General features: G+C 37.0%; 1 protein-coding gene across 1 annotated transcript; it reads left to right on the plus strand.

The window, feature by feature from the left end:
• Positions 1-953: 953 nt before the first annotated feature.
• Positions 954-18,306, plus strand: LOC140168066 (inactive C-alpha-formylglycine-generating enzyme 2-like). Its single transcript, XM_072191370.1, has 8 exons — positions 954-1,154; positions 10,989-11,145; positions 12,024-12,138; positions 12,484-12,528; positions 13,501-13,651; positions 14,986-15,126; positions 16,598-16,763; positions 17,865-18,306. The coding sequence occupies exons 1-8, from the start codon at positions 1,049-1,051 to the stop codon at positions 18,100-18,102; spliced, it is 1,119 nt and encodes a 372-aa protein (XP_072047471.1). The 5' UTR covers positions 954-1,048; the 3' UTR covers positions 18,103-18,306.
• Positions 18,307-24,648: the final 6,342 nt, after the last annotated feature.

Raw genomic sequence — 24,648 nt, forward strand, 5'->3', positions numbered from 1 at the left:
GGGGAGAGGAAGTTCAGAGCTTTCAGGTTGGGGGAGGCAAGCAATTTTTGGCAGGGCGAGAGAGGCATTTTTTTGGCATACCCTTCGGAAATTTTACGGTACCCCCGGGTTCATAATTATCATTGCACATCCCTTATTGTCAGGAGCGCGAAGAATGTGATTTCAGGCTATAAATGTGTTCCTCTTACTTTGGTTCTCCTTTGAAAAAATTCAAAGGAGACCTATGTTAAAGATCCCCATCCCGGGTCCCTATTCCCATATGGGTAGGCCTAGGCCTATATCCATTATTCCCCACTGATCTAGTAGGCCCCTACGGCCATCATGATTTTTAAACTAGTAAGCACTAAAGCCGAATAAAAATTGGTTCTCGTCCCCTCCCGCCTCAATTTCTGGAATTTGTCAGATATTTTTTATATTTTTCAAGAAATGTAAGACTGTATAAGTTTATTGGAGAACGAGGATCACTTCCTAATCTTTTTATGGTAGGCCCTACTCTAGGGAGTTTACTGGTATCTCTCAGAATCTCACATTAAAAAAAACTCCCTCCTCCGTCATTTATTCATAAAAATCCTCATGTGGGCGAGAACCAAAACATTTATTTAGGCCTATAGGGCCTACGGCCCGATGTAAATTTTGATCAATATTTTACATGGCATTTAATAATAATAGTCACAAACCCGGTTTATGTGTCATTTTATACCCCGCCTCCACTCTTTGTGAAATAAAATTATGATCCCCTCTGTTTGGTGGAGCAAAAAACAAAAAAAACAGTGACTCCCTTCCGAAGAAATCGAGTCATTCTCCTTTAATTGACTACAAGCTGCCTATAACTAGTATCATCCACCAGCTACTGAGCTTCTGCATCGTTCCGTGCATGCAAATTGCGCGTTCTAGACTTTGCCTTCTAGAGATGATGCTAATTATATTCACAGGCCCAGGCTGATTCATGATTGAAAGTTTCCGCAAGCTGTTGCAGTATTGCAACGTATCATTAATTTACGTGTAACATAAAGTTTCTGATATCTTTATTTCTCGACAATTGTTAAAAATGGATGCAATAAAATATGCTTGCCTCACTGTTGTACTTGTCTTCACAATCATTCAATTACTTGTTGTATATGCTGCAGATAATGATTCGGATTCCAGCAGCAGAGGTAAGCTTAAACATGCATGTCTTTCAACAGTGTCTTTCTGATTACTACAATCATTGACAGATTTTTTTTAATTAAATTTATTTTAATTTTATTTCTTTTTATTTACCTTGTTCCCCTGTTTCCATGCCTCATGAAGATTTTTTAAAGTATTTTTCCATTGTTTCCAATGGTCTTTCAATTTCTTTTATTTTTATTGTTAAAGTTGTCAGCCACTGGCACTGTTTCTTCTTGCTGGTTTAGTGAAACAGTATTTGTTTTTAATTGCTTTGTTCCCCTGTTGCTGTGGCTCATGAATTTTAATTTGCTTTTTGAATTGTTTTCTTCTATATTATTGCTTTTTGGTTTTTATTATTTTTTATATTTTTTTATACTTTTTTGTGTTTCTTGATCCTGTTTCTTGTTCCTGTGGAACTCAAAAAATATGCCGAATCACCAACCTCAAATCGTGCTTGTTATGTAGAATCATGACAATGCATGTATTACATCATAGGCCTGTGTTTGAAGGCCTATGATTTATACATGTAGTTCCAATAATTGGAACTCACGGCTCCGACCGTGAGTTCAAAGGAGCTACGTGTATGTGTCGCCGCAATTTAATGTGCATTCATCGCCATATTCATATATAGACTAGTCGTATATGATCGAATCCATGGGTTCCTACAGTCACCCATGGAAAACAGGGTAGTCTGAAAACAAGTACACAATGTTCATATGGGCCATGAGTTGGTTTGTTTACATCAATGCAGTAATTCCTTCAGAATTTACAGATTCCAAACAGATAAAACTTACCTCACATCAGTTTTAGTTGCCCTTAATAACTCCAAATTGACATGACATTGAATTCTATTTGCTCAATTTCATACCAAAATCAAGGAAAACATGGTTTTGTTATTGCAAAATAACATGGAAATCACACAGGGTTATATCTGTAGGCCACTTGAAGTAATCAATATTGGTACTTGAATGGCATGACTCAGTGACTTTCTGCCCATTGTAAGACTGATGTGTTGTAAACTTGATTGCATAACATTAAGATTGCCAACTGATGTCCTATTGTATAATTTGAGTTTTCAATTATGGGAGTACTTCTGTCATTGATGTAAACATTGACAAAAAATGTCAACAAAACATGCTACTGCATAACTCTATGCCTGTGTGTGTGTGTCTGAGGGCCGATCTGAGGGGTGATGACACACATTCGATGGGTGTAGACTAGTCGTGGAGTGGACTTTTCTCTGCTCATAAAAATCACTCAAAAATCATCTTTTTAAATATTTCTTTGGACAAAAGCTGATGCGTAGAATAAGTTGAGCAATCACAGATAATATACATCAATGACAGGTTTCTAAAGTGAGTACCGGTACATTGTATTCTACTAGATATACTAGTTAATGCAAACTTGCCAAAATAAAACCTGGAGGCACCCTATGGGAGTATCTACAACTTGAGAATAAGCTGGGGTCATTAGAAAAAGCCACTGGCCCCCTGGCCCTGGTCAGTGGTTTTCTTGTCGGGCCAGGAGATTTTTCGTCTGGATGGCCCAGTGGGCCAGTTGGGATTTTGGCATAATTATGAATTCATAACATGTTACAATATATTAGAAACACGATGAAGTAGAATCTGGGCCAGTGGATTTGCCCTTGGGCCAGCCGAAATTTTCCCAGCTGGCCCAAGGCCAGCAGATTATTGCTCTTTATGTCTACCCCTGGAACAAGTCCTCAAACGCTTGAAATTTGTAGTTACTACAACTAGATTGATGATTGACTTTGTCTGAGCAGTTCAATCCATTCATGACTGTCCGCAAGTTTATGCATGCATGTATAATGTACATGTAAAAAAAAAAAAATCTTAACTTCAAGAATCTATCAATGATTAGATCACTTTAAGCACAAAACATGCAAAACCGTAGTTAACATTGTCATTGGGTTATCATCAAGATAGCCTTAAATTGACAGGTGCATAAAATCCCGCGGCACTAGACTTTTAACTTTTATCATGTTTTTTTGCTTTTTACCAGTATTCAATGCATTGCCTGTCATACACAAATATCCCGGACAGCTATGCATGCAATAAAATATGGCCGTGTGTCATGAAGTGGTGTTCCTTTGCGTTTCATTGGTAAATTTGAAGGATCATGCATCATTTTGCATTGAAACACTCATAACTTTATAGCAAAAGTAAACATTTTCTAAATGGAAAAAGTCCAATCTTTCCAAATATGGCATCTAATTTTCAGTAGGGGTAAGTCTAAAGCAGGTGCAAATCCAAATATGCATGAAAAAGTTGTCAAAAAGTAGCACCTCCTTAAAAACATGTAACATCCAAAGCATAGCACCTATCTAAAAAAACAACCTTATTAGTGCAAAGTAGAGGCAATGGCCCACCCAAAAATGTATACTTTGATAGGGTTTAACCCCTAGTTGATGTACTTTTATGAAACACAGAATGACACGTTACAAAATTTTCTGTCAAAATTTGAGCAAAATACAATACTACTACTTGAACTGCTAAAAGGACCTCTTCATGCTAAAATCTCAGTGTGTTGGCAAAAAATATTAATACATTTGAAAAGTGGAGGCAACAACCACCCTAAAAATGTTTACTTAGATAAGGTCACATAATTATGGTGTGATGTCACTTACGCTACACCTTAACATGCTGACATGAAAGACATCACACCCAGACATCACAATTGTTCAGTTTAATTAAAACAATTAAAAGAACCAACCTCTTGTTTTGACTTCAAATATATAAAGACTCCAGATATTAAACTACAAGTTCACCTCATTTGCATAACTTTAAAAAGGCCAATCAGTGACTTGTATAAACCAAGTTTCTTTTTCGTTTATAGGACTTCATCAAACTTTTGGGTTGTTCCCTAACAATAACAAGATTTTACAATCTTCATTTTTTTCTATGTATTTTATTGCTTTACTTTTTTGCTTCCCAATTTTGCTTGCATCTCAATTTCACAATGCCTTTGGCAAGGTTGGATCAGATCATGTCTGTCACATAAATTAATAATATAATAATAATAAAGCAGCATTTGATAAAGCGCTTGATGCCCAGAGGCCCCTAAGCGCTGTACAATAAAAAAAAACATCAAAGCAAAATCAAATTATAAACATGCATAATTAATATCAGAATGAAATACAAGCTTAAAAGTACGCTTTTAAAAAGATAACCTATTACAAACTACATCTTAAAAACATGTTAAAAACCAGTTAATACAAGCGTCTATAATACACAGTTGAGTTCAATGTTAAAAATACAACATATAAAATGGTACAGATCAGTAGCAAGATTTTAAAAAGGGCATGCAATATAATACAATTCCCAGCACAAATGTATTGCACTATACAGTAGGAAATTTAAAAAGATAAGTCTTCAATAAACGCTTGAAATCGGCAAGAGAGTTGGCATTCCTAATTTCAATCGGAATGCTATTATGTTGATTCATGTGAAATTAGTTTGTAATGATTCGATTGTGTACAGAAATGTACACCCCAGTCAGAAGCATTAGATCAGGCCTTCTCAACTATACTGCGCCAATAAAGTATCCTTACATTTGGAAAAATAATCACAAATTCCAAACTGAACAATATTGGGGTCAATTTGTTTTTTTAATAGATGCACTATCTAATCCTGCACATTATGACACCACATTGAATCCAATGTGACTTCAAGAAGCAAAGTTACAAGCATTTGATTAGACGAATGTCCAGTTTTAAAAGTGACAAACTGGCCTATTCAAAACTCCACAGACTAGACATCTGGTTTGAGAGTGGTGAATGGCTAATTTATGCGTTTGGCTTTAATTTAAAACAAAGGGGAACAAAAGAAAACTAAAACAAAAGAACTGACAAATAAAATGAAAGTTTTGAAAAATACAGAGAGGTAAAAACTGAAATAAAAACTGCTTTAAATAACGCTTCATTGAAGAAACTCTGTTGTCTCTTTGTTTCGCTTGTTGGAATCTTTTTGCGCTTTGTATAGGCCAGTTTGTCACTTTTAAAACTGGACCTTCGTCTGTTCAATTGCTTGTAACTTTACTTCTTGAGGTCACATTGGATTAAATGTGGTGTCTTTATGTGCAGGATTAGATAGTGCATCTATTAATAAATAAATTTACCCCAATATTGTTCAGTGTTGAAATTGTGATTATTTTTAAAATTCCAAATGTAAGGATACTTTATTGGCGCAGTATAGCTCTTTTGAAGTGTCAACTGGTAAAGTTTAGTGATCATGAAGTGCCAACATGTCAAGGGAGGACTCTGCGAGGTAGCCCATAGTGGGTAAGGTGCAGTGACCAGTGCTTTATCAGGGTGCAGGGGCAGCACCCCCGGAAGCTTATGGTATGGATTTTAAGGTTTTTTAAAGGCCCAGATTGGGTATTTTTCACCCCTTTTTTGTTCAAGATTTATGTGCAAAAATTATGAAAATTACAGTGCGCCACTTCGACTGACTCCAAGCGCACAAGTGGCGCACGGGCTGCCTGTTGAGAGGGCCTGCATTAGATAGTGCACCTTACACATATAATGAAGCATGTATTGTATTCTCCCTAATGTCCCCAGGAGTCACATTATTCCACATATATTAACCCTAATGCTATAAAAGCTTACAAGGAAAAGCAATGCGCGTATGTGTATGCATACCACATGATGCCATTGCTGGCCGGGCCAGCGAAACCCGTGCTGCATGAGGTCAGTGATCATGTGCATGGCACCTAAGGGGTCCCAGGGTCAAATCCTGGGGGTACCAAGTTAATCTTTGTTCATCTTCTCTCCTCTTTTGTTCCTTCTCTGCCTTCCGATAGCGAAAAACCATGGTCTGTGTTAGGGTTAAACAACATTTGTTCAATTCCATTTAATAACATTAAACCTAAACTTTTTTGCCCTTGACAAATATTGTTTAGAGGGTCTACTTTGTAAAAGCTGAAGTCACCACTAACACCCCCGGTCCCATCCCGTCCTGTGTATTTTGAGCCCTGCTGCACATTATTTTAGCATTTAAACAACCACTTTAATAAAAGTGCATGCATGGGGCCTTTTGAGGCAGGTGTTAATGATACCGGTATTTAGTGAGCAAAGAGTCTACCATTTCTAACACAGAGAAGTGTGTTACTCCTCTTTCTAATGGACTATCTTTGATATGTTCCCCATTAATGGTTACAGTTACGCGGCAGTTAAGATCATAGTAAAACTCATATGTACCATCTTTGTTATCTTCCACAATAAGGTCCCATTTCATACAGTCTGTAGCTGTTACCTCTGCACCACCAGTCTTCATAGGATGCCCACTAGAATCTACAGTTTGTACAATAGCTTTTCTACGATAGCCTTGGTATCCTATTGATTCTGATTGAATTGTACACAGCTTTGGTTCAAGTTTTAACAAAACATTGACAGGACTTCCCCTCATGGGTTTACCATATATGTTAATATGAATTGCACCAAAGGAGGGATAGTACTCAAACTCATATGTGCCATCATTATTATCTTGTACATCAAGATGAAACTTTAGTTGTGAAGCATCTATCCTTGCTCCTCCAGTAGTAATATGCTTGCCGTAATAGTCAACAGTCTGCAAAGTGGCTTTATATAACATCCACCCTTCCACTTCACGCTTGTTCTGATGCAATTGAATTGAGCATTGAGAAGGGCCAGGTACTATACGATCATCCTGATAACTAGGGCTTTCTATCATATGCTTCCCATTTATAGTTTCAGCTACTATTTTACTATGAGCAGGATCAACTTGCAGAAAATTTGTTGATGCTGTAGGAAAGTAAATGCTTGCAAGAATGAGAAATACTAATAATATGGCACCCATAACCATTTTCCAGTACATTTTTCTCAAAGATAGTGGTCGCAGATTCAACATCCACAGGTGGGACAAAAACACTGTAATAAGTAGCATCATGGTATAGTGTGCTGTTGTGAAAGTTATGTCCATTTTAAGAGATTCTGTTTCAGGTAGCTGCGTATTTTCTAACTCATTCAGTCGATTCATTATTTGCTTGTGAGTGGATAGTACATGTAGCTGGGCACTCCTATCACAGGCCTTGGTGGCAAACTCACAAGCACTACTCATCTGGGTGGAAAGAGAGTCAATAGATTCTATTTTCTTGTTTATGTTTTGCATTTCTGTGTCATACATTTGCTGCAGCTCTTTGTGGGCATCACGGCATCGGGCGTGTATCTTGTTGTGGAGATTCTGTTCTGATTCTTCCAAATCTTTCTTCTTCTTGTTGAAGTTTTTTGTCAGCGATTCTTTAAGCGCTTTAACAACTGTTCGCTTTTTGATTAGTTCTTGATTTCTGTCTTGTGACCGTGCACATGATTGCAGGACAATGTTGACGATATCAGAGATTGCAAGCTTAGTTATGTTATGTCCACGGTGATCAATATGTCCACAAATATCGCATATTGGTACTTTGCACTTTTCTTGAGAACAGAACATTGTCAACTTTTTTCTCTGGATGGTTTTGGCAGTATACAATTTGAATTCTTGGGTTGTACATGTTTTCTCTGAGCTCCTCCATTGTCACCAGATTGTGGTCCTGTAGAAGGTGCAATTTCTGGTGACTTTGAACACACGCATGGCACAAGAAACACTTACAATTGTGGCAAAAGCTTTCAGCCACAGTTCCTTCCTCATCACAGCTGCCACAAGAAACTGAAGATTTGAAGGAATCTTTGTACGCCATCAGGTTCTCTATGATAAAATTAGCTGGTAGATTATCCACCTTGCCATCTGGTGCATGTACTTCATTTCGACACAGGGGACAGTCAAATATCTGCCGTTTCTTGGCATGCTTGTGTAAACATGACTTACAGAAAGAATGCAAACATGGTAAGAATTTGGCCTTGCGCTCCGCACTGTCATACAGCTCGGCACAGATAGAGCAGGTTAAGAACTCTTCTTTAAAATCTTCTTGCCCTTTTGCAGATGGTGTAGCAGCCATTTTATTGTTGTTGCGTAAAGTGGTCATCAAGCGAAAAAGGCAACATTACAAGCACTGTGGCTGACAAATTTAGTTGGGGAGCTTTAGCAATGTTTCTTTTAATCGCTATACAGTTAATTGTATTGCCGAAAACTTTTGGGCAATGGATACATGTACATGTAGACAGCAGCCCAATTGATACATGTAGCAGCCCCAATGTTTTGGCAAACTGTGCTGCAAAAAAACCCCACTAAAACAGTTACTGAAGGGGAACACTGGTTAAAGAAAGATTAAATAAGTAAATAAATAAAGAAACAATTTGTTTTGTTTTGAAAATATGTTAGGTTCCAATGTAATATTTGAGGCATTTTGATCATTGTAGACATACTGTATTTTGTGACATTTTTGCAAAGGATTATGTTTGCGCTTTTTACTGTTAATTTCAGAACCAGAAATTTTAAAAGTCCATGAAAGGAAAGTAGCCCAAATGAAGCTACTTAAAAACCATATGGCAACAGTACATCGCACACCCCAACAAGTGTACTTTGCTCCAATCGGAGTAGGATTGGCACGAAAGTATATATGTTCATCCCATGCATATTTTTATGTAAATAATTTGTCAAATCGCTATATGACCTTTCCATTTATTTATTTATACTACATGTATATATATTATGTATACAGTAGACAGTATCCATCGGCAGCAGCAAAAATACAGCACAAAATTGTTTGGATTAAAAAAATATTATGTTTTGTCAACTGAAATATAGCTAAATCCTAATCCTTTCATAAGTTGTAACTGACAATGAAAGTCAAATTTTAATGTTTGGTCAATTTTTGGAAATAAGGGCCAAAAACATGCACTTTTAGAGTGTTTTTTTTTATATGCAGTAAGTAACTATCAAGCCCAAAGACTTGTGCAAAGACTAATTTCAGGTTATGCATTCTAATTTTGGAAAACACATTTTCTAATCCTTTTCATAACCAATTATAAAAAATAACAAAACATACTAAAGTGAGCTAACACTTGGCCTATACTCAAGATTTTGAATGCTTAGACTTATGCCAAATCATTTTCCCTTCAATTACAAAAATATTAAAATTGGACTTTTATTACCAGTTAGAACTACATTGTAACTAAAGGATTAAGATTTAGCTATTTTTCATTTGGCAAAACAAGATCATATGTTTTTAATTCCAAAAAAAATAGTGCTGTATTTTTTGGAATCAGGAGTAGTCATTGTTTCATTATGGATTTGTAATTAGCACCGTATTTTCACAAACATTTTATTTTCACATATATGTGACTCCTCGTCACAACTGAGCCCGGAAGTCGCCAATCATCATTTTTGAGATATTCAACCAAAATATTCTGCTTTAAATTAGCTTTAAAATGATGTATATCATGTCTATAGTACTTGACATTTAAGTAGTGAAAAATCAATAAAACAGTCAATAAATCCTTTGTTTCCTATTGTTTATTGTTAAGTTCGATGGAGCATATCTCAATAGTGGCACTGGCGACATCCGGGCTCAGTTGTGGCGAGGAGTCACATATATCGTTTACTCGAGAGCTCTAGCTGCGAGTTTGCACACGATAGTTTATACACTTTCAATGCTAGAGTATGTTGCATTGTTGATATCGTGTTTCGGTCGGACAGTATTGACATTTTTTATTGTTATTGTTATTTTAGCATTGACATTATTTATTGTGTAAATGTTGAAATTTGCATGAAAGTTATTTCGATGATTCATGTCAGTCAACTGTATCTTTTTTGTAAAATTTGCATATTTTGAATTCAGTCTAAAATTTTGTTGAAATGCAATTAGCAATATTTTTAATGTGATCACCCATCGTTGATCAGCTGTGTTTGCTTCTGAAGTTCCGTTGCTTTACACGGTGGCATGCTTTGCTTTGGCAGCGAATCCGACTAGATTTCAAATGCAATGGTCTCTAGCCTCGAATGTGAAGCTATCGGTGAGCAGGTTAGATTTCTCAAGCAATTGGATTATCTGGACTGTAGTACTGCAATGTGTGTTATCCCTAAATTGCAGGCCCAATACCCATGGATGTCATTTCATAAAAAAAGTCAATTATCTGAAAATTAAGATGGAAATAATCAAAATTGAAACTCTCAAAATGTCTGACATCCCCTGCTGATCATAGTCAGCAGTTTTTCTTAGTTGTAGGGGTAGATGATGTAGTAAATAATGGAAATTTAAGGATTACCTCATCATGTTTCTACATTTGTAGTGATTACAAAAATTGCAAATTTCTTTTCTAATCATGGCGTGTCCGTCCGTCCGTCCCTCTGTCCACGCGCTATCACGTGCGCGTGGCGCGCTAACGCGTGCTCGCGGTGCGTATCACGTGCGGTGCGCTATCGCGTAGTGCGCGGAGTACCGACAGGCGCAGTGCGAGCCTTGAAAATATGTACACTGTACTCTATACACGGTGAAGTAAGCAACTTTCCGCATTCACCAGACCTTGTTCCAAAGGTCAATCTTTCCCAGATTTGCGGTATATAGAAAGGAGGCGTAATCAGATGATGTATATAGCCGATGTGATTGGCTGAAACCTCACTATGTAGGGGTAATGAATATTAATTCACAACAAACTATTGTGTATACTCTGATTGACAGCTGGGTTACGATGCTCAAAATAGGGAGCATTTTCAATTTAATTTTCCACAATTTTTCGGGGGTTTAACCAGGTAGGAAATTTAAGGAGCATTACCGATTGCGCTCCCGATTACCAGTTTACGAGCGTTCTAGGAGCGCCAGTGCCACCACGATCCTTAGAAACGAAGGTCTGCCTTGTAACAGTATCACTGGTCATTCATGCTATGTGAGCCACTCTTTTTATCCTTTATCATCTTAACACACAGATTACACCAAGTATGAAGAAATGGTAGATATACCAGGTGGAGAATTCACCATGGGAACAGATGCCCGGAATGCCAAAGATGGAGAAGGCCCAACCCATGATGAGAAAGTGAAACCCTTCAAGATTAGCAAATATCCTGTCACCAATTATGCATTCAGGTGAGTCAAAGGGAATATCAAAAGCAGGCTATTCCATTTAAAATCCACACTACCCCTGTGGAAGACTTTGGAAATATCTTCCATAGGGGGAGTAGGAATTTCAAATGGAATTAACACATTAGCAGCTCCATTTGAAACTCACTCTCCCTCAGGGGAAGACTCGGGTTGAATCTTTCTCAAAGAGTGTATGAAATTCAAATGGAACTGCCTAATGTGCTCATTCCATTTGAAATTCATATTCCCCCTGTGGCAGATATTTCCAAATCTTCCACAGGGGTAGTGTGGATTTTAAATGGATGAGCCCATTTTGTGTCCAGGTACCCTATGTAATTTATTGGCGGATACCTGAGTAAAGTGTAAAATTGTTTCCAAGATATTACTCCCAGCCTTAGTTGCCCTTGAACTTGAAAGTAGTTTACATGCAAAAGTAGTTCAGGTAGCTTAATCAATATGGCGATAGATTGTGGTGTATGGTGCATGACGGTACGAGGTCAACATTACTGTTTTCTCTTCTGGTAATGTCATATTGTAACATTTGATGACGACAACAGCAGGACATCCTCAATATATCATATCATATCATATCTTATCATTCAGTAGACATGAATAACGACATTTTATTGGTTAATAGCCAAATAATATAATTTTGTATTGTTCAGTGTTGATAAATTACCGTACAGTATATAGCCGTATTATTCAGCTCTTTATCAGTACCGGCAATTAACGGGCTTGCATAGCCGCGTTGTATTGTAAACTGTGCTGATCGCGTATGCGGTAGAGACAGCAATTACGCGCTACCTCGCGTCGCGCGCTAAGTGTGCGTCTTGCGTTGGCATTGACAATTATTTAATTTCTTCTTTGTCTCATTATTATCCAAGGGAATTTGTACGAGCCAAAAAGTACAAAACAGATGCAGAGAAATACGAGTGGAGTTTTGTATTTGATGATTTTGTACCAGAAGAAATTAAAAATGAAATACCAGAAAGAATTCAGGTATGTATTGTATGGAGAATCAAAGGGTTAGTGTGAGTAGGCCTCATCTGCAATAGCTGCCATCGTTTTATAATATACAAGATAGAATGCATAAATCAGCAAATGTGTGTGTGTAGGGCAGCTATTAGTGATAAGGCCTTCTTGAAATGTAGAATAGGTCCAGTGGTTTTTCGCCGAAAACTTTTTAAAAAAATTTAGAAATTAAAAGAAAAAACAATTTTTTTGAGACTTCAATTTTTTTCTGGGAGCGGCGTCGCCACCAGCGTGGATTTCGAGGCTTTTGACAATCAGCTTAGTTGTATACTCACAAAATTATTTTGATTCCATTTATTTTTGTCATTTCAGGGAGCACCGTATTGGATACCAGTAAAAAGAGCATATTGGAGACAGGTATGTTACCAGGGTGTCAGCTAGCTATCCATCCACCAATCATTTTGGATGTGCAGTTTGCTTCTGGGACAGGTGTGGTGTGATCAAGCAAAATCAGTCTGAAGTCGGGCATATTCAATTTTAATTTTTCTACTTGGATGTATAAAGTATTACCAAAGCTACATTTTGGAAAAAAAACATTGAAATTGGACACTTTGTTCCAAAGATATTAGCAGTTGAAGGGTTTCCAAAACAATAGGAAACAGAAGAAATTATTTCCATTTCCATTTTTTTAAGTGAAAAAAAAAATCAAACATGGGTCCTGATTTGAGAAAAAACTCCCTATGATTTCCGATTTGAGAAAAATTGGTCGAAAACTGTAAAATCAGCCGTTTTGTTTTGGTAAAAAAATCCAGCGGCACACCCCTGTCTTAATGTTTTGAGTGAGTGAAAATGTAATAAAATGCACTATGCTAATAGCAACCACACGGTATAATCATAAGTGACACATGGTCAGTTTATATTAGTGCCATCGTCTGCACCATTAGAACTATGTCGATATATTTTGTGTACCAATGTCGACAGTATGTTGCCAAAAAAAATATGTACAATTCTTTAAAAAAATTAAGTTGAAAATAAAGAAATTAGAGACCTTAAATTTACTTGTTATTCAAGTTTGGAACTGATGGAGAACCACTGCTCCTAAAAAAACGTTCAAAATTCTAATGGGTTTTTTTTCAAATCTTGATAAAGTTGTATATTTTTAATTACTTTTGCTAGCAATGCATGCTTAACCAGAAAATTCAGTGGTCCCTGGCTGTTCAATAGAAGCAAAAGTAAATTTAGGGCCTGTTTCTTCTTTATTTTCAACTTTAAAAAAAATTAGAATTGTGGTAAAAATGTCAACATGTCGGGATACGTGCCAATGTCGACAACGCACTAGTTTATATTTACTAATCCATACTAATCATAGAATTTTAAATAATATTTCAGCCTGAAGGTAAAGGTTCCGGCATAGAATCAAGGATGCATTATCCTGCTGTACATATCAGCTTCCAGGATGCTAAGGCTTATTGTCAATGGAAGGGGTGGAGATTACCAACAGAGAAAGAATGGGAGTTTGCTGCCAGAGGAGGCTTAAAAGGTAAGAAAGGTTGCCTACTGCTGTACATATTAGCTTCCAGGATGCTAAGGCTTACTGTCAATGGAAGGGGTGGAGATTACCTACAGAGAAAGAATGGGAGTTTGCTGCCAGAGAGGAGGCTTAAAAGGTAAGAAAGGTTGCCTACTGCTGTACATATTAGCTTCCAGGATGCTAAGGCTTACTGTCAATGGAAGGGATGGAGATTACCAACAGAGAAAGAATGGGAGTTTGCTGCCAGGGGAGGCTTAAAAGGTAAGAAAGGTTGCCTACTGCTGTACATATTAGCTTCCAGGATGCCAAGGCTTATTGTCAATGGAAAGGATGGAGATTACCAACAGAGAAAGAATGGGAGTTTGCTGCCAGGGGAGGCTTAAAAGGTAAGAAAGGTTGCCTACTGCTGTACATATTAGCTTCCAGGATGCTAAGGCTTACTGTCAATGGAAGGGATGGAGATTACCAACAGAGAAAGAATGGGAGTTTGCTGCCAGGGGAGGCTTAAAAGGTAAGAAAGGTTGCCTACTGCTGTACATATTAGCTTCCAGGATGCTAAGGCTTACTGTCAATGGAAGGGATGGAGATTACCAACAGAGAAAGAATGGGAGTTTGCTGCCAGGGGAGGCTTAAAAGGTAAGAAAGGTTGCCTACTGCTGTACATATTAGCTTCAAGGATGCTAAGGCTTATTGTCAATGGAAGGGATGGAGATTACCAACAGAGAAAGAATGGGAGTTTGCTGCCAGGGGAGGCTTAAAAGGTAAGAAAGGTTTCCTCCTGCCGTACATATTAGCTTCATGGATGCCAAGGTTTATTTTCAATGGGAAGGATGGAGATTACAGACAGAGAAAGAATGGGAGTTTGCTGCCAGGGGAGGCTTAAAAGGTAAGAAAGGGTGCCTCCTGCTGTACATATTAGCTTCATGGATGCTAAAGCATATTGTCAGTGAAAGGGACTCTGATTGAGATAACTTACAGAAAAATTGTAAAACTGTTCAATTCTGTTCCAACTGACCAGCACAGGGAACCAAAGGATTAATCCAAAAAGATACAAGTGTGTCACACTAACAACAACAAACTAACTAAATCATGTATTTTACTTTAAAAATGGCATGTTTTATGGTACAAAGGCGGTGCATCTTTGCATGTTCAAAGTAACTTCTCAACAGGAGAGGTAGTATTTTATTTAATGTGTAACATGGTTGGGATCAGGTCGTTAAGCAACCTAGCTGAAGGTTTTGGTCACAACAACTGTGATAACATCTTACCAAAAAGTGAGTTTTTCTGGTCGGCATGATTTAATTACTCACAATTATTTAATTCACTACTTTTATTTTGATCAGGAAAAACATACCCATGGGGTGACAAATGGCAGAAGAACAGACTCAATCTATGGCAGGGGAAATTCCCTAAGAAGAATACCAAACATGATGGCTACCATGGACTGGCTCCTGTAGATGCATATCCTCCACAGAATGAGTATGGTAAGTAGAGATCAGTGGGCTTTCTGTTGGGGGACTTTGACAACTTTTTACTGCCAGATGCCATTACCATTTTGGCCTCAAATCGTAGTACATGGAGAAACTTTGGAGTCTCCAGGTTTACATGAATATCTCTAGACTCAAAGCTCTTGTGGATTATGCAGAGTGGTTAAAGTATAGATGCAGTATTTTTTTATTTATTTGCTCAGATTTTTGACAACCCTGGATAACCTAAGAAAGCTTCTATTGAAGCTTATTTCCATTGGGGTCCATTTGAATACCGGGACGGGTTGGGAACAGTCAGGGGTTAACACCCTACTCTTTCCGAAACTGGCTGTGAGATACATGTACAGGTATGGCTCTCTGCACACGGGACCGACGGCTTAACGTCCCTTCCGAAGGACGGAGAACTTTCATGATTCATTTACCCAATTCTAAATGAACCATGGGGAGAGCGGAAGTCTGAATTTAATCTACAGATGTTGCCAATTAATTTCAGACTTTTTTTTCCAAGTCAATATCTCAGTAATCTCTTGAAATATTGACAAAATTATTCATTATAAATTGGTGTGTGTACACATTTGTTGTTATTAAGTTTGTTCAAATGTGAATGGGTACCAAGCAACCTGATACTAGTTCAGCCAGGTTTGTCCCCACAGGATTCTAAAGCTGTGATATCACACACATGCATACAGGCTGTATCAAAATGGTGGGTACCTATGAATTTTGATGTTTATTGAAAAGCCTGCCTCTTGCAAATGCAATATTGGATACTCTTGAAATGTCCAGAATGTGTAGTTTATAGTTGACTTCATATACAATTATAGTAAGAATTCCAATTGAATGAACGCAGCTTTCAATAGCGTGATGATTTTTTTGTGTACACTGCGTGAATAACGCGGTAGTGAATCCAACCATGCCAACGCACTCGTGATTGGTTAGCATTGTAAGGTCGTGCTTTCACGTTGTAGTATGAAATACGCAATATACGATCGCGGTTGTATCGAGTACAGCTGTTGAAAGCTGCGTTCATTCAATTGGAATTCTTACTATAGTCTGCAAATTACTTGGATCTTAAGTTGAAGTTTGATGTGCAGACTCATCTATTATCAATGAAAACTGATGGGTACCAATCATTTTGATACAGCTAGTCAATGTAAGCATACACATGCTCAGCCCAATTAGTGGTATAGCCTGAGTCATGCAATGGGGAGACTGAGCCTGATTGGGGCACCTGCAATTTTCAATTTGACTTTTTCAGATTTTCACTTTAATGGGGATTTTCAATGGGATTTTCCCAAAATTTCACTTTTAGGCAGCCATATTTGCCTCTTACCCCTTTTGACGCTATGCCACTGTGGATGATAATGGTATTTCTATGTGAAAGATTTTGTACCATTTTAAATATATACTCACAAAAAATACACAAAAATTATCAATTGGTGCTAATTTTTGTATCTCTTTCCAAATATAGGACTTCATGATATGGTTGGTAACACATGGGAATGGACCAGTACCAGATTTGAAACAGCACAGACAAGTCCTGCAGACGACCCCAATTCAACTTATGTTTTACGTGGTGGTTCTTACATAGATTCAAAAGATGGAAAATTTAACCACCAGCTGAGAGTTAGTACAAGGTAAGAAATAAATGAAGATTTTAAAAATGATATTGGATATACTTTGCCCCATACAGTATACCTATTATTTTTCAAAACCATAAGCTCCTTGATAATACAATGGTAAGAAGGCTGGTAGGAGTCTCAGAGGTCTCTTGCTGATATCAAGATTTTTTGCCTTGGCTAACATTACATAAAACAGAATTTCTGATCATACTATATATAATGTCATCATCATATCGGCACTTCATTCACCGATCAAGCTGCATAGCATCACATGACCCAGGTGATGTCAAATTCTTTTTACACGATACTCAGAAAGAGCAGTCAGACACTAAAACTGAATCTGAATCTGAAGGATATTCTCAATGCTTCTCATTCGAAGCCAACTGAGAAAATATGGTGTGTGCAAGAATATAATTTAGTCCAGGTCTTTTTGCTGGCTGATGTAGTTAGCCAGGGTTTCCTTGAATATATTTGTGTCCTCTATGTTTACTATGTGCTCTGGTAGACTGTTCCAATTGTTTATGGTGTTTGGAAAAAAAGAAAAAAAGTTGTAGTAGTTGGGTCTGCCACTTAGTTTCTTGAAGGATTTACTATGGTTGAGCCGGGATGAGCTGCGCGTCTGGACTGGCTGCAAGAACCTGACTGATGTTGATTTTATGCAGCATGGTGAACCTAGATGTTCCCTGTCTCTCCTTGAGTGGTGCCCATTCCAGTTTGGTCAACATGTCTGTCACACTACTTGTCCACCTGTAATCTTTGAAAACAAAACATGCCCCTTTTCATTGGATGGATTCTATTTGGTCTACCAGATCCTTAGTGTGGGGGTCCCACACCGTGGAGCAGTACTCCATGTGTGAACATACCAGAGTCTTGAAAGCCATGGCTCTAAGGTCGTGTGGGCAAGAATGGAGATTTCTCCTCACAAATCCAAGGACCTTACTAGCTCTAGCAGTGATTTTGTTGATGTGAGGTCACTGATCGTACAACGCAAACACAGCTTTTGAGAATTGAGCAATCACACCATTGTTGCTAGGCAAGGTCAAGGTTCGGTCATGTAGTTTGCGCGATTGTGTTCTTCTAGTATGCTGACGCAGAAGTTTATATTTTGTTTTCCAGGATGAGCAACACTGCCGATGCAGGGTCAGACAATCTAGGATTCCGTTGCGCTCAGAGTGTAGGTACTAAAAAAACTGGTAAATTACCTGAAGATACCAGATCTAAACCTTCAAAACCTGAAGTTAAAGAAATTAAAGAAGGAGAAACAGTCAAGCAGAAACGACCCAACCCAGCAGATTTGCGAGGAAAGAAGAAGCCTACATCTAATAAGAAGAAAGAGGCAAAGTCAGAACTATGATGAGAAACATATTGGTGATTTGTAGGTAGAATTTTAGCTATAAACAGGCCCAGAAAAAAACGTTTATATCTGTGGAAGTTAAGCAAATTTTCCCACCCACAATCTCAGAAAATATTGTTCAAACACTTAAGGGGTCGGTCATTCACCTTTACACAGTATTTTTTGTGGGGCCTAAGAGCACATGAGACATATGGAATTGCATTCTGATATATGAAGAATATCCTTCTGATATCAAATTTGTAATACAAATTTTATGCCAAATAATTAAAAATGGATATTTTTGACATTTAACAGTCCTCAGAGTAAAATTTATAAATCTAATGATTTTTTTCAAAAAGAAATGCATCTTCAATATGAAAGGTCAAAATTTTCAAATGATTTCTACCCAAATATCGTTAGATTTATAATTTTACTTCGAGGGCTGTTAAGAACACTATGCAGTAAAAATCAGATATTTTCAAAAAATGTTGGCAGACTTCAAAAAATGATTTTTCTTAATACTTTGTGTGTGGATGTACCTTGGGTCAGAGTCTACAGGAGTGACAGTCATATCGCCTCTAAACCCTTGGTTGCCATGGCAACAGCGAAAATGTCAATTTGCCCAATTTTCAGCAGTTTCAGCATTTTCCCATGTAGCAAAATGTAAAAATATCAGGTCAGATTTCAGGATGAAGGAAATAATGTTCAGTACCCTTCTTTTATACAGTGAATAAGACATCCTTCCTCTCTATAAAAATCATGTAAACACAAACAAATCATTTTCAGAAATGGGTGAAACTATTATGTAAAATAGGGGTGTTTTTCATTATTTTCGGCAATGCCAAAACTTGTGTTGGGAAAATTGATGTAACCCCAAAAGTAACACTTTTCTCATAATTATCTGTTCAGGGTAGGTAGATAAGATGTTGGTCTAGTAATATCATGAAAAAAAAGTTTTGGTAAATTTCATACGTGGGAGCAGTGTTGCCAGGAAAATGGCACAATTTTCAGTTTTTTAATTTAATATATTATGAAAAATAAGGGCTTTTATCCACCTAGGGGATGATGATGCATTTTTATGATATTAGTATGAAGACATTACCAACTGTAGTGCATGAGTATCAAGTATTTCTGCCTAAGTGTTGCCAGAAACCTCACTTTTTTGACGTTTGAGATTTATTTACAATGGAAAATGCTGATTTTAACAGACAATTCTCTTGTTAATTTTATGCAACACTCTAGTATTATTATTTGGATTACGTGCATGATGTGACATGATTTGCATTGGTTTCAACACCAGTGTTGCCAGTAGCGTTGCCTTTTCAGGTGCTGTTATAAAGTAATTTTAATACGTGGTAGCAGTGTTGCCAGGAAAATTGCACAATTTTCAGGTTTTTAATTTAATATATTATGAAAAATAAGGCCCCAGCAAACACAAAACGTTTTCGACATCATTCGCAAAAGGTTATAAAAGGTTGTCAGAAAACGTTTAAATGTCGGGTTATATAAAGGGTATATTAAGATTATAAAAGCGTTTTCATAACCTTAAAAACATTTTTGATAATCTACTGCTCAGCAAACAAAAATGTTTTAAAGCGTTTAAATTTCGGGTTATATAAAGGGTATAAAAAAGTTTTAATAACATTCCAAAAACATTCTTGAAAACTTGATACAAAACATTCTAAACAGAATGTTATTTTGGGAGTTGAAAAAAATATTTTACGAAAAATGTTTGCCCAAAATATTTTCAATAACGTTTTAAAAACGGTTTCATGACCTTTATATAACCCGACATTTAAATGTTATCAAAAGGTTTTGAAAAAAACATTTTAAGAACATTTCTGTGTTTGCTGGGTTCAAATATATGAACATAATGTTATTTAAGTATTGACACAATATTTGGCAAAAATGTTTGCAAAAATAGTTTACAATAACATTTTTTCAAAACATTTAAAAATATTGTTGTAGTGTGTTTTCATACAAAACGTTTTAAAACGTTATCATAACCTTTATATAACCCGACATTTTAATGTTATTAAAACGTTTTTACCTAAACCTAAAGCCAAAATATAACTTATTTAAAACGTTTTTAAAACGTTTTTGTGTTTGCTGGGGCTTTTATCCACCTAGGGGATGATGATGCATTTTTATGATATTAGTATGAAGACATTACCAACTGTAGTGCATGAGTATCAAGTATTTCTGCCTAAGTGTTGCCAGAAACCTCACTTTTTTTATGTTTGAGATTTTATTTACAATGGAAATGCTGATTTTAACAGACAACTCTCTTGTTAATTTAATGCAAATTTAATAGTATTGTGATTTGGATTAAGTGCATGGTGTGATATGATTTGCATTGGTTTCAACACCAGTGTTGCCAGTAGCTTTGCCTTTTCAGAAAAACTTTTTTTTCATGATATTACTAGACCAACATCTTATCTACTTACCCTGAGCAGATAATTGTGAGAAAAGTGTTACTTTGGGGTTACATCAATTTTCCCAACACAAGTTTTGGCATGGCGAAAATAATGAAAAACACCCTATTTTACATAATGGTTTCACCCACTTCTGAAAATGATTTGTTTGTGTTTACATGATTTTTATAGAGAAGAAGGATATCTTATTCACTGTATAAAAGAAGGGTACTGAACATGATTTCCTTCATCCTGAAATCTGACCTAATATTTCTACATTTTGTAACATGTTAAAATGCTGAAAATGCTGAACATTGGGCAAATTTACATTTTGGCGGTTGCCATGGCAACCAAAGGTGCAGAGGCGACATGAATGTCATTCCTGTTGACTTCGACCCAAGGTGCATCCATGCACAAAGTTTGAAGAAAAATTATTTTTTGAAGTCTGCCAACACTTATTTGATTTATACAGCAGACCAGTCTTAAAAATGAAAAATTAAAAAAAATATAAATTTTTAATAATTTGCCATAAAATGTGTATTATATCGCCAATTTCAAAAAGTCAAAATTATTTGATATCAGAAGGACATTCCTTGTATTCAGAATGCAATTCGATATGCCTGATGTGCTCTCATGTCCCACAAAAAATACTGTGCAAATGTTGTTATCCGACCCCTTAATAGGCCTAATTGAATATGGCCCCTTCTACCTCTGTACAATGTTGTAATGTCGCCATATTTTCTCCCAACATTGATTGGTGGGGGAAGGGGTATGGAATGCGGAAGATAAACATTAAGGGAACACTATATTATCATTCTTAGTTTCCAATGATCATATTGTGTGCGCACTATACTAAGAACATCGGAATTGGAGTAAAGTGTTTGAACACATTTCTGAGATTGCAGGTAGCAAAATTTCTCACCATTTCTTGTATAAGAGAAATTGGAACTGGAAATTTCCTGATTTGACATTTTTTTAGGCCTGACTATAAAATAGGGACCAGTGGATTCACGTTTTCGATAAGGCCCATAAGCCTTTGCGGATAGACCCCCTGATAATGTTATCTGACAATGTTCATATTGTTCAGCAAACATTCTGTACTGCGCATTTCTATGCCATGAAGTGTGCAGTAAGGATAAGCACATCAATAAGCAAAGGCTTATGGTATTTACCAAAAAGGTAAATTGCAATGCAACTCTAAAATACTTATGACATAAATTTGACATCATTCAAGTATATTGGTTACAAGCGGTGATACCTCTGTATATATAATAACCCATTCAAGCAACATATTTGGTCAGTACATAATAGGCAGGAATTATTCTATTTAGTTCATCTGTGCATCAAAGGAAAGGAAAGGTGTGTGTGTTCAACAACAAAAAAGCATGTTATACAACTGTGTGCACGTCGTATATGATTTATTTACGTTGCATGCTAAAGCTTATCCAGTTGAAATGCATACACCCCCTATGGAAGACATGACCTACATGTAGTCCTCCACACAGGGAGTGTAGATTTCAAATGGTGTTGCCCATTCAGGTAACCCCATTTGAAAATCACACTCCCTGTGTAGAATATTAAGGTCATGTCTTCCATAGGGGGTGTATGGATTTCAACTGGAATAGCCCAATGCAGATTTTGCTTTTGAAGCAGTAAAAGCAACAAAGGCTAGTATCTAATGTGTTAAATACTTGTGGATACTGCAATTTTATTTTAGGACTAATTCACAGACTACTACAGACCATGTATCAACAGTCCCCGTGTATTGTATGCTGTGAATTCACAAATATTCATGAGGGTCAATTGTTCGATTGTGCTGTGTCTAACAATCACGCCAGTGTTGTGTGCCTAGAGCATTGCGTGTCTTAACGATTAAGCAATAGACCGTAAAAATATGCAGTAAGTGCATAGCAGTTTTGCCTGTCACATTTCTTGGAACAATCATTGTTATCGCCCTCATTATCGTGTGATGCAGAGACTTTGACTGCTTGTACGAAGTCTGTTATCTTTTTTGTCCATGGACTAATTCCACAAACTTAGTATTTGCAATGGGCTATTCCAGTTTGTGGAATTAGTCAGTTCCAAAATAAGACTGCAGTTTCCACAAGTAATTAACACATCATATACAGTCCTTTTACTGCTTAAAAAGTAAAAGGAAGTATCCAGGCCAAGTATTTACTAGCAGTTACTGGCAGTTACTGCATTTTTGCTTGGGAGGACAGGTGTGTGACCACTTGCATGGATTCAACATTTTACTCTAAAAACGAGATTATTCCTGCAATTGCATGCACACAAAGTGTATTTTTGTTGTTCACACTTTTCTGGCAACATGTTGCAAGGCTTTTGGAATGCATGCACACGGTAATTAAACATGTGTATGAAAGGCGTACGAACATGCAAGGTACATTTTGAGGGTAAAACCTCCTTTTGAGGTGACAGTGAAAAGGGTCGATACAGAGCTCTATTTTTTTTTAATCCACCAATATATGGTGCTCCAAAAAGGCAAGTGGACTCAATTTTGCCCTTTTCTTTCAGCTGGGAGCCCTTGGGATGTTGACCCTTGTTACCCTCCCCCCATGTTGAAAGTACTGATTGTATATTGTACACCTGTTTGCACAGTGCTTTATGACAGCCAGCTGCAAAGTGGTTTACATATTTAATGCACAAAAAGTTGCTGGAAGAATGTTTGTGAACCAACCACTGGATGTATGTCATATTCTGTGTCTTATCAATCTCTTTGGTTCTTAATTTTGTGTAACCAACTTATTGACCATTTTGGTAATTTGCAAAATTCTCTACAAAAGAAATCAAAATGATGTCTGCACATTTGTTTGAATATGCGCATTGATGACGTGAATTCAGTGTGTCTAGATTGTAGTATCAGGTATACTACCCATGCTTATTCTGTGCAATGGCTTATCCAGGATTTGAAAAACTGGAGCTGTTAGGCCCCCAAAATAAATTTGTCCAAACTGGACTGATTTTGCGTTATATAAACACCCCCTGGATCTGCTACAGCTGTGTACGCATGATGCACATTTCTTGAATTTTTGTTGAAATGTGTTGGAAGTAACAAAAGATTTTGTCTTTTGCCGTTCATTATGGAGGGGGTATCGAATTGTTCAAATTTGTATTGCTATACACAAATCGGGCAATTTGGTGTCCCCTCCAGCATAGCGTCTGGAGCCCCTCCCAAGCTACATATACACCCCTGGTAACGTCAAAGGGTGCCAGACTGTAGTGCTCTGACATTTCAGTTTGAGTTTCTTTGTAGAGGATTTTGAAAATTTCAGAAAAGGTCAATTGGGCTATACCAGTTAAAATCCATACATCCCCTATGGAAGACATGACCTTAATTTCTTACACAGGGAGTGTGAATTTCAAATGGAGTTATCTAAGTGGGTGACTCCTATTTGAAATCTATACCCTCTGTGTGGGAGATAAAGGTTGTGTCTTTCATAGGGGATATGGATTTCAATTGGAATAGCCCATTGTTTATGTATTTGTTTTACACCCTCTGAATTCATTCCTATATTATATTGGTTTTCAAAATAAGTGTCTCTATATTTCAATTCAATGTCACATTCATGCAGTGGTAGCACTACATGTAGAGATTATTTTTCCAGACGGGTGTATAAGGGCAGTGAACTTCTAGGGAGAAAAATTTGACAACTTTTACCCAAAATAGTGACATTTTCAATGTTTGTGTTGTTTTGACTAGGCGGCAAGGCCTAATTATGTGTGTGTGTTCACTGTGTGCAAGGGAGGAAAAATGCCCCTATGTTGCTTCCACTGCATTCTTGTATTCTTCTGGTGTATTGTTTCCTTATAATTGTTATTTCATTGGGTATATTATGTTCTAAAATGTCTGTCTAGCTGTGTGCATCACAAAAATAGATAACAGAGAGTCTGCACAACCGCCATCTTAATATAGGAAGTCCTCATTCTCCTTATCAATTTCTTTGGTGTGAACAGCCTCTCATAAATTTGTTTTTAATGCACAGCTCTACAAAATTCCTTTCTTTTGGACTTTTCTCACTCTCAAAGAATGGAAAATTCCATCATTAAGGGCGTACTACACCCATATATTGGTTTGATTGGTCTAAAAAAATATTTTTTCATTTATAGCGAGGCGATATATGCACGGATCATG

This window comes from Amphiura filiformis, chromosome 13 (assembly GCF_039555335.1).
Source record: "Amphiura filiformis chromosome 13, Afil_fr2py, whole genome shotgun sequence".
NCBI lineage: Eukaryota > Metazoa > Echinodermata > Ophiuroidea > Amphilepidida > Amphiuridae > Amphiura > Amphiura filiformis.

What these genes read in the sequence shown, in the direction of transcription:
- LOC140168066 (XM_072191370.1), top strand. Translation starts at nt 1,049, where the DNA reads ATGGATGCAATAAAATATGCTTGCCTCACTGTTGTACTTGTCTTCACA. An exon ending in GTCACCAATTATGCATTCAG is followed by an intron (nt 11,146 to 12,023) that starts GTGAGTCAAAGG and finishes TTATTATCCAAG; the next exon opens with GGAATTTGTACGAGCCAAAA. An exon ending in AAAGAGCATATTGGAGACAG is followed by an intron (nt 12,529 to 13,500) that starts GTATGTTACCAG and finishes ATAATATTTCAG; the next exon opens with CCTGAAGGTAAAGGTTCCGG.